The sequence below is a fragment of the Mandrillus leucophaeus genome, unplaced genomic scaffold (genome assembly GCF_000951045.1).
Source record: "Mandrillus leucophaeus isolate KB7577 unplaced genomic scaffold, Mleu.le_1.0 Scaffold57, whole genome shotgun sequence".
NCBI classification, from domain to species: domain Eukaryota; kingdom Metazoa; phylum Chordata; class Mammalia; order Primates; family Cercopithecidae; genus Mandrillus; species Mandrillus leucophaeus.
The window spans coordinates 7,644,685-7,655,675 of NW_012106141.1; the positions used below are offsets into that span (position 1 = coordinate 7,644,685).

At 38.3% G+C, this 10,991-nt stretch overlaps 1 protein-coding gene across 1 annotated transcript in view; it reads left to right on the top strand.

Annotated features, from left to right (window-relative positions):
* The window catches only part of ERC2 (ELKS/RAB6-interacting/CAST family member 2), a 988,837-nt gene that overhangs the window by 477,949 nt on the left and 499,897 nt on the right, over positions 1-10,991 (top strand). The window contains exons 9-10 of the mRNA XM_011998421.1: positions 3,583-3,723; positions 6,856-6,996. Of these exons, the coding sequence (XP_011853811.1) occupies positions 3,583-3,723; positions 6,856-6,996 (282 nt within the window). The remainder of the gene's footprint in view (positions 1-3,582; positions 3,724-6,855; positions 6,997-10,991) is intronic.

The window sequence follows — 10,991 nt, forward strand, 5'->3', positions numbered from 1 at the left end:
TCAAGTCAAACAAAAGAGCTCTGCATACTGGCTTTGTGAGCTATTTATTTCCAAATTCTGTTTGCATCTGTTTTTTAACTTTTCATAGCAATGAAGAATAAAAGCAAACATAGAGCAATGGATGTGGAGGGAATTTTTTAAAGGTGCCAAAATCAGAATGCCTAGTGTATTTGAAAAGTACAGATAAAACCATTGAGTAGGAACTGGCAAGGTTCTCTATCTTAGGACAAAGAATAGAAGATTTACTTTGAGTATTCCAGTACGCATCAAACCTTTGTGTGTATCCAAATAATCTTATCATCTAGGAGGTTTCTTAAAATACAGTTTCCTGGGTCCTATTTCCTAGAGATTCTGATTCAGCTGCTCTGCTGTGGAGCCCAGGAACCTCTGATTTGTAAACATACTGAAGGGTTCTGATCCAAGTGGTCGGAAGGCTACATTTTGAGAAACACTAAGTCTATGCTCTTCCATTTTAAGATGGGAAATGGGTTCAATGAGGTGAAATGACTTGCCCAGAAATAAAAATATTGACATGTACAGCATCATGCCCCATTTCTGGGCCTAGGAAGACATCGCTAATTAATCATGGCACATGCTAACTTCTCAACCCACTGCTCCTGGAAGCCGTTTCCACCCTGTCTAAGCTGGTCGTTGGTTTAGACTTTGCTGCCTCCTCTGGACTATACCAAGGCCACCTAGCTCACAGGTGATAGAATAAGACTAAAACTCAAAGATCTTTGTGCTTTTGGCAACATCACAATCTCCTTTAAGTGGAGTTTTGCTCACAAGTCCCATTTTTATCCACATTTAATTGCACAGATCCCTCTGTAACAAGGCATGCTGTGAAACAAAATGATTAATAAAAACTCATGGATTTTTAAGTACATTTAATTATTCGCTGTCTTTTGGCTGATGAAAAGAATCTATCAGGCAGTATTCACCATTTCCCCTGGATTATGGCATCCTAGGGAGTATGTTATTCCTTTTAATTTCCAGGAACTTATTCAACTATTAACAGAGTGCAAAGAATAATGCCTCTCCGTGAGTTAAGATTGAATATGACTTGGTTCTAGGATTGACACACAGAAGCTCAAGAGACGGAACCCACTGTATTTCTAAAGCTGGTCTCGCCAAGCCTTGCTGTAGCCACATAGCAGATAAGCAGTGGAGAAAGCCAGATAGTGGAGCTGGAGGCCGCTGTAATTTAGTTCCCACCCTGTGATAAAGCACAAATAGATTAAACCTGTGCAGAGCCAGATGAGTGCACAAGGAATGCTTGCCAATGCAAATAAGACTAAAACAAGAACACATTGTTGGAATTTCTGCAAGTTAGTTGTTAATCAAGTACATCATGGCATATTAGGGCCTTTTAACACATGTTTTTGACATCTGGCCCTGCGCGGCTGACAGTTAAATTGGTTTTGTGATTGACGGAGAAATATTTTGTAGTATTGAATCATCAATAACACTTAAAAACATTATAGTGCTTGTTGATTTTTTTTGTCATCAATGCCCAGTCAATAGTACAAGTGATTAGAGCAAATCGACCTACTTTCCAAACGATTCTGACACCTTCTGGCTGTTAACATGCCTGCTTAATTTTATTACCTTTTCTTTGAAGCCAAGATGATCCCTCATTTGAGTTCTCCTTCCTTCCTTCAGCTCTTTTAATTGCTTGTTGTATGCCAGATGATTCGCCCAGCTGTGGGTCAAAAAGACTCAAAGGATTTTAGTGCTGCCCTCTTGAAAGTAGGGCTGGGAGGATGATCATGCGGTGAAACCATGTGAAGGCTGCTGAGTGGGAATAAGTGCCACGTGGTCCAGTCAGAGGGATTCCTGGGAAGGTTTCCAAATAGTGAGGCGACAGGTCATTTTGGAGCTTTAGAAATGTCACTCCAACAGCCATGTAGTGGAAGTGATGGGACGGAGAAGTGACTGGGTAATTGGTTGTAGTGTAGACAAAAGGCAGCAAAGGCTCAGTTGCTGAAATCATTGAAAACTCTTGAGAGACTGACCACGTACTGTGGCCATTTCCTTCTCTTGTGGATCACATAGTCATCCACTCACCATTGTCACGGGTAGGTAAACTAGGTCTGGGATCAAGAAGAAACAAATATAGGCAATTAATTGATTCATTTATTATATTTCTGCCTCCTCTATTATAATAATATATTTCATTTAAAGTGTTTTTAAGTAATTGGAAAACAGTAATGGTACCTCCTCTGCCGAAAGCATTAGATACATAAATTATTGTCAGTGGGGTAGAACAGTTGCTTCCTCAGGGGATCTTAAATCATAGGAGAAGTGTTCAAACTAACTTCCCTCTGCATTAAATACTATTTTACAGTTGTCTTATTTATCAGGCATTGTCTTGTGCTATGCAATTATTATAAGAATATAAAAGATAATATCAGGATCCTTGGCCACAGTTGTTGCACCAGTATTTTTTAACATGACCATTCAAGAGGAAATTTAGATATGTGTTGGATAATTTCAAACTGATTTCAGAAATATAACTCAAGCTTTATGCAGATGGAATTTTCATGTGCGTGTGTGTGTGTGTGTGTGTAAGTTTCTTACTTTGATATCAGGCAGGTTCTCTATTTTTGGAAAAGAAGTCTACAAAGCAGTGTTTTCATTTCAGTGTGAAAGTCAAAGGCAGACCTCCCTGAATGGCTCCAGGTGTATGTTTGTGGCAGTGTGGTCTCATGGATGTGGCTGACAGTCCGAGAGCCCAGGATGTGGGAGGCCTTCTGTTCATGACCTGGGCCACCTTGCGTCTCGGAGCTCTGGGTTTCCTCACCTCTACACTGTCACCAAGAGCACTGGATCTGCCCTTACGCTTGTGATGAGGACTGATGAGGAGAGCGCATCACAGTGCCTAGCATGTAGTAAGCCCTCAATAAAATAAAGCTGCTGCTGAACTTTGTTCAAACTCAGCCAGTGTTTTGGAGTCTCTACTGACTATCAAGAAACCATTGACAAAACAGAGAAGTAAACATCCTCAGACACACTGGAAAATCACATACACAATGGGCTGATTCTTTGTCTCAAGTTCTCACAATGAGTCTCAGCTCTAAGTCCTGGAGGGTTTGGGTCTTGCCCCACTTCATTCCCATCCAGCCAGAGAACAGTCTTCAGAAACCAATGAAGGCTCTTGGATGCCAGATGAAGAGGCTAAGCAAAGAGGGCTGAGCCAAGAGGCATGTTCTGCTTCTCCTTTCCTGTGCGAGGCTGTGTCGGGTCTGGAGTCTTGGTGTCTGAAGCTCCCTGTTCTAGAGCTGCTCTAGAAATTTGCTGGATACTACCATGAACCAAGAGCAGCCACAGAACTTGAACATTAAGTTCCTTTGCAGCCCTGTGATGTTAACTTTTATTAACAAGTCAAAAGCTGTATTGGTTGTCCTTCCCAAGTGCTGTTATGCACATCCTATCCCCATGAATCCGATTTTGAGTTTCTTGTGTGTGTTGATTCCTGTAGAGCATTTCTTGGATGTACTGCCTCTTGTTTTCTTTTGCAGTATGCTTTGGCATATACACTGATGGGTTCTCACCTCTTCTTTTTTGTTAATTGCCTTACAGGAGAGAATAATTGAGCGCTTGAAAGAACAGCGAGAAAGAGATGATCGGGAAAGACTAGAAGAGATAGAATCCTTCCGAAAAGAGAACAAAGACCTGAAAGAGAAGGTCAATGCTTTACAGGCTGAACTCACTGAGAAAGAGGTGAGTCTGGAAAAACAAATGAACCACATTGATAGTCCTCATAAACCCATATTCAGTGCAGCTGCAAGAGACTAGAGAGTTAGTTGGAGGCACTATATGAAGGCTTGGGGAATGTGGTAACTTTGCTTTTGTAAAGCTGCCTGAATTTAAAGGATTTTTTTTTTTTTTTTTTTTGGTAACTTCCTTCATCTGTGATGCCCTATGCCTGTCTTCTCTGCTCTGCTAACTATATACAATGTAGCTCCTTGAAACTTTTATTTATGTCTTACCACATTTGCATGGCTTAAAGGATTCTATATTTTTCACAGGCCCACGATCCCTTGCTTGAGATAACAACAGCAGCGATGATTATAATAATAATGTCTCTACTTTATTAGAGTGTCTGCTATGTACTATTCCTTGTGTCGAGTGCTTTACATTCATTTGTACTTTTCAAAGGGAACCACCCAATTCCCTCAAGTTAGGAGATGTGGTACCATGCTGGACCCCAAGGTAGAGCTTAAATGTGGCTGCTCTTCTGGCATATTATTTTTACATTGTAGTAAATAATTTAGAGCTGTATTTTTTTATGCCATAGCAAACATGAATACAGAATATGAGTGCTACCTGTATTTTAAGAGTAACATCTTACACTTTAAAGAAATTCTTGCTTGGGGCTTATGAAGAGGGTGCTTTGGACTATTCCTCCATTCTTCAAGCGATCCCTATAACCCTCTCAGTTTTCTTGGGGATAGTTTGGTGGAGAAGTATGAGAAGCAGTAATTACACATTATTTTATTTAATCCTCACAACTCTGAGATATGTGGAGATTGCCTGCAATTGGCCCCTTCACACTTACTTTTGTCTGCTGTAACTGTCCATCTTCTTTGGAGCTGTCATAGACCTTTCACCCGGCAGGACGGTACCGCAGCACAGTTGTCTATCTCCCAGCTCCGCAGTATTTCCTCACTCATGGGGTACTGATAATTCCACACAAATTAAAGTCCTGAATAAATTAGGGATGTAGATGAAGAAGGAAAAGAATGGATGAGTAAGAGGAGTTTCGAGGAAACCCAGAAATAAAATCTGTATTTCCTAAAATTTAAACCTACTTATTTTTTAGAAAGGAGCTTCTTTGTTACGAAAATAAAGAATGGAGTTCTCTTCCTAGCTTCCACTGCTGCTTCTGAGTTGGAGGATCTGTGATGCCTTAGTTTGTATGCGACAGAAGATAGGAAAGCTTTGACTTTGTTTATAGCATATTCTTCTCCAGTTGCGGGTGTTATTTGTGGGCTTGCACCTTAAAATCAATGTATATATTTCTAATGGAAAGAGATCTTGATGACGTGGTGGAGCATAAGCTGTAAGTGAAAGTAGTTTTGTAAATAATGCCAACGTTGTATGACTTTCAGATAGACATTTTGGTAAACATTTGTTGTTTCTGCATGATGTGCTTGGCACTGGGCTGGGTGTGTCAGTCAGGGTTCTGCCAGAAAAACAGAACCACGTTAAGCATTTTCTACAGATTAAGAGCTTTATCATAAGGAATTGGCTTACACAGTTACGGAGGCTAGGCGAATTCAAAATTCACAGAACAGGCCATCAGCAAAAGCAGACTGGAAGGTCGCAGAAGCTGATGCTGCAATCAATGGGTGGAATTTGTTCTTCCCCAGGGAAACCTGAATTCTGCTCATAGGCCTTTCAATTGATGGGATCAGGCCCACACAGAATACTGAGGATAATCTCCTTTACTTAAAGTCAACTGATGGTAGATTTTAGTCATGTCTACAAAATGCCTTCTATTAGCAACTCCTAGATTAATAACTGGGGACTAGAACCTAGCCAAGTTGATTAAAACTGGCTATTGCATCCGGCAATTTAAAATTGATAAAGGAAAACAATATGCAGTTGCCGTCAGCAGGGAGCTTATGATTTAATTGGAGTGATGATAGTCTTCACCATGACAAAGTGACTGGATTATAATGTCCTTTCTTATTTCTGTGGGAATTATATAACAAAGGACATTGAAATTGGAATTGTAGACCTGGGTTTGAGACCTATATCTGCCTTTACTAGCTAAGAGACCTTTGACAAGATGCTCAGCTGTTGTAAGCCTCTGTTTCCTGATGTGAAAAATGAGAATTGCTCACCTGTTCCTCAGAGGGTTTTAGAAGCACCTTGCTGGATGATGGTGACTTTTATCATAAAGGTCATTCCAGTGCCAATGAAGCCACCCAGCATAAATTATTAGCCGACATCGTTTACAGAGAGACCATTGTGTCCTTAGTGTCTTCCTAGGTGATGCAAATGAGTAAGAAGGAAATGCATGGAGTCTGTTTTGGGGTAAAACCTGTACATCTCAGTCACATAGTTAGATGTTGCTATTTCTTATTCAATGACAAACATTGCTCTTTTAGGTTGCAAAGTCACGTTCAGTGATATATGCAAGTATTTATTTCTTTAGTTTTTGGAATTCAGACTATATGTGGAACCTGTTGGTTTCTGGACATGCTTAGTGACTGGAACAATTTAGGTAACCCCATGTCTGAGTTGGAAAGATTCATCACAACTGTCAAATCTAGATTGCAAAGGACGTGAACATAAAGTTTACTCTAAATTTTAAAATAATTTTATGTTTGATTTTCCAGAAGATGTTTGTAAAACCATTGATCGTTTCTCTGTTAAAGAGATGGGATTTGATAAAAACGTAATAGGAGGCTTCTTTTATGTTTGACTTGCTCTTGGGAGCAGAAGCATTAAAGTCAGTATTTTCTTTCATATATGTCTCAGAGTCTGCATAGTCTGACAGCAATAAATGTAAATGGAAGGTTCAGGGTGTCTGTTTTGCTATGACATGTAAAGACCACCTTGGGACTTACATCATTAGCATGACTTTGAGACATGAAACATGCATTTACTGACCACACCATTTGGTCACATTTGATTCTACGGCAATTAGATCCTACTCATTCTGTAAGCTGGCCAACTTTAATTTCCTGACCAAAGCTGACTATTGTTACCTTAGTAAGATTATATTTACCCTTTCTGTCTACTGCACACTTTATTGCTATGTATAGAATCAATGTGTTCAAATTGAAGGCATTGCTAGTAGAAATTTCAGTGTTTTACTCACTCACATTCTTTCTCTTTCAGTCTAGTTTAATTGACCTCAAAGAACATGCATCTTCATTAGCCTCTGCAGGGCTGAAAAGGGATTCCAAATTAAAGTCTCTAGAAATAGCCATCGAACAAAAGAAAGAGGAATGTAGCAAATTGGAAGCACAGTTAAAAAAGGTAAGTGAAGTCTGAGAAAAAAATCATGCTCATTTAAAAATGAATTTATAAAATGGAACAGGAAGAGACATTTTTAAAAAGAAACAAACCCCTTATCTGTTGCTGTCTGCTGATAGAAGAATTAATTAAATACTCTTAACTTTATTGCTAAGAAGTCTATCAAATCTGTCTGTGAACCTGAAAAATTATCTTAGGTTTCCTGTTTAAGAAAAACTTGAAAAATAGATGAAAATAGTAGCAGAAGTTAAAAATATTATAAAAACCAGCCATTACTCTCTGGGCAAATCTCAACTATCAACAAAGAAAAGGGATAGTTTGGTGGAGAAGTATGAGAAGCAGTAATTACACATTATTTTATTTAATCCTCACAACTCTGAGATATGTGGAGATTGCCTGCAATTGGCCCCTTCACACTTACTTTTGTCTGCTGTAACTGTCCATCTTCTTTAGAGCTGTCATAGACCTTTCACCCTGCAGGACGGTACCGCAGCACAGTTGTCTATCTCCCAGCTCCGCAGTATTTCCTCACTCATGGGGTACTGATAATTCCACACAAATTAAAGTCCTGAATAAATTAGGGATGTAGATGAAGAAGGAAAAGAATGGATGAGTAAGAGGAGTTTCGAGGAAACCCAGAAATAAAATCTGTATTTCCTAAAATTTAAACCTACTTATTTTTTAGAAAGGAGCTTCTTTGTTACGAAAATAAAGAATGGAGTTCTCTTCCTAGCTTCCACTGCTGCTTCTGAGTTGGAGGATCTGTGATGCCTTAGTTTGTATGCGACAGAAGATAGGAAAGCTTTGACTTTGTTTATAGCATATTCTTCTCCAGTTGCGGGTGTTATTTGTGGGCTTGCACCTTAAAATCAATGTATATATTTCTAATGGAAAGAGATCTTGATGACGTGGTGGAGCATAAGCTGTAAGTGAAAGTAGTTTTGTAAATAATGCCAACGTTGTATGACTTTCAGATAGACATTTTGGTAAACATTTGTTGTTTCTGCATGATGTGCTTGGCACTGGGCTGGGTGTGTCAGTCAGGGTTCTGCCAGAAAAACAGAACCACGTTAAGCATTTTCTACAGATTAAGAGCTTTATCATAAGGAATTGGCTTACACAGTTACGGAGGCTAGGCGAATTCAAAATTCACAGAACAGGCCATCAGCAAAAGCAGACTGGAAGGTCGCAGAAGCTGATGCTGCAATCAATGGGTGGAATTTGTTCTTCCCCAGGGAAACCTGAATTCTGCTCATAGGCCTTTCAATTGATGGGATCAGGCCCACACAGAATACTGAGGATAATCTCCTTTACTTAAAGTCAACTGATGGTAGATTTTAGTCATGTCTACAAAATGCCTTCTATTAGCAACTCCTAGATTAATAACTGGGGACTAGAACCTAGCCAAGTTGATTAAAACTGGCTATTGCATCCGGCAATTTAAAATTGATAAAGGAAAACAATATGCAGTTGCCGTCAGCAGGGAGCTTATGATTTAATTGGAGTGATGATAGTCTTCACCATGACAAAGTGACTGGATTATAATGTCCTTTCTTATTTCTGTGGGAATTATATAACAAAGGACATTGAAATTGGAATTGTAGACCTGGGTTTGAGACCTATATCTGCCTTTACTAGCTAAGAGACCTTTGACAAGATGCTCAGCTGTTGTAAGCCTCTGTTTCCTGATGTGAAAAATGAGAATTGCTCACCTGTTCCTCAGAGGGTTTTAGAAGCACCTTGCTGGATGATGGTGACTTTTATCATAAAGGTCATTCCAGTGCCAATGAAGCCACCCAGCATAAATTATTAGCCGACATCGTTTACAGAGAGACCATTGTGTCCTTAGTGTCTTCCTAGGTGATGCAAATGAGTAAGAAGGAAATGCATGGAGTCTGTTTTGGGGTAAAACCTGTACATCTCAGTCACATAGTTAGATGTTGCTATTTCTTATTCAATGACAAACATTGCTCTTTTAGGTTGCAAAGTCACGTTCAGTGATATATGCAAGTATTTATTTCTTTAGTTTTTGGAATTCAGACTATATGTGGAACCTGTTGGTTTCTGGACATGCTTAGTGACTGGAACAATTTAGGTAACCCCATGTCTGAGTTGGAAAGATTCATCACAACTGTCAAATCTAGATTGCAAAGGACGTGAACATAAAGTTTACTCTAAATTTTAAAATAATTTTATGTTTGATTTTCCAGAAGATGTTTGTAAAACCATTGATCGTTTCTCTGTTAAAGAGATGGGATTTGATAAAAACGTAATAGGAGGCTTCTTTTATGTTTGACTTGCTCTTGGGAGCAGAAGCATTAAAGTCAGTATTTTCTTTCATATATGTCTCAGAGTCTGCATAGTCTGACAGCAATAAATGTAAATGGAAGGTTCAGGGTGTCTGTTTTGCTATGACATGTAAAGACCACCTTGGGACTTACATCATTAGCATGACTTTGAGACATGAAACATGCATTTACTGACCACACCATTTGGTCACATTTGATTCTACGGCAATTAGATCCTACTCATTCTGTAAGCTGGCCAACTTTAATTTCCTGACCAAAGCTGACTATTGTTACCTTAGTAAGATTATATTTACCCTTTCTGTCTACTGCACACTTTATTGCTATGTATAGAATCAATGTGTTCAAATTGAAGGCATTGCTAGTAGAAATTTCAGTGTTTTACTCACTCACATTCTTTCTCTTTCAGTCTAGTTTAATTGACCTCAAAGAACATGCATCTTCATTAGCCTCTGCAGGGCTGAAAAGGGATTCCAAATTAAAGTCTCTAGAAATAGCCATCGAACAAAAGAAAGAGGAATGTAGCAAATTGGAAGCACAGTTAAAAAAGGTAAGTGAAGTCTGAGAAAAAAATCATGCTCATTTAAAAATGAATTTATAAAATGGAACAGGAAGAGACATTTTTAAAAAGAAACAAACCCCTTATCTGTTGCTGTCTGCTGATAGAAGAATTAATTAAATACTCTTAACTTTATTGCTAAGAAGTCTATCAAATCTGTCTGTGAACCTGAAAAATTATCTTAGGTTTCCTGTTTAAGAAAAACTTGAAAAATAGATGAAAATAGTAGCAGAAGTTAAAAATATTATTAAAACCAGCCATTACTCTCTGGGCAAATCTCAACTATCAACAAAGAAAAACAGAAATGTTTTCAACAAGTCGCAGAATCCAGAAGCCACATTAGATGTTAATAAACTTTTGCTACTTTCAGATGTAGGTCATTTTTTTTTGTATTAGAACTTTGCAAAAGCTTTTCTGACATTGTTAAATTTCTAGAAGTTCACCAAAATTGTCAAGTCCCTGGCATCTCTGTAGAATGACTATTTATATTTGACCAAAATGACCTTACTCTCTAAGAAAGCTTATTGTAGATAGAAGGCTTTGGAAAAGAAATAGGATATTTACATGGTGGCATTAACATGTTTTCTCTGACCCAGACATTTTTGTGGAGTGCATTTCCAGTCATGCATTGTTACTTTGACTTTTTCCCTGTGTTGTTTGGTATGTCTGCACTCATTGTTCACATAAAACTCATAACATTATGAGTTTAAGCATTTTGTTTCCCTTTGACAACTCATAAACTTATTCAAAAGGGATGATAAGAATCTAAACAATCAAACAAAGTATATAATAAAATTTGACTATGTATAATTCATAGCACACCGGGATGGGGATTTATCGGCTAAAGTTATGAAAATATATGACATGGATGGTCAAGGATGTGAAGGAATCGCATATCTGTGAAGGAATTACTCTGGGTATCTTAAAATGTAATATACTATTTTGTATGATGCAATATATAACTGAAATGTTACTATATGGTACTCACTTTACAGAGATAACTAGGAAACTGTCATGAGAAATCTCACACTACGAAAGTCTACTTGCTAATACAGAAAAAGATAAATACACAGATCAAATCCTTTAATAACAAAACAGCAAGAAAATCTCTATATTGCAAAATCTGTTTCCCA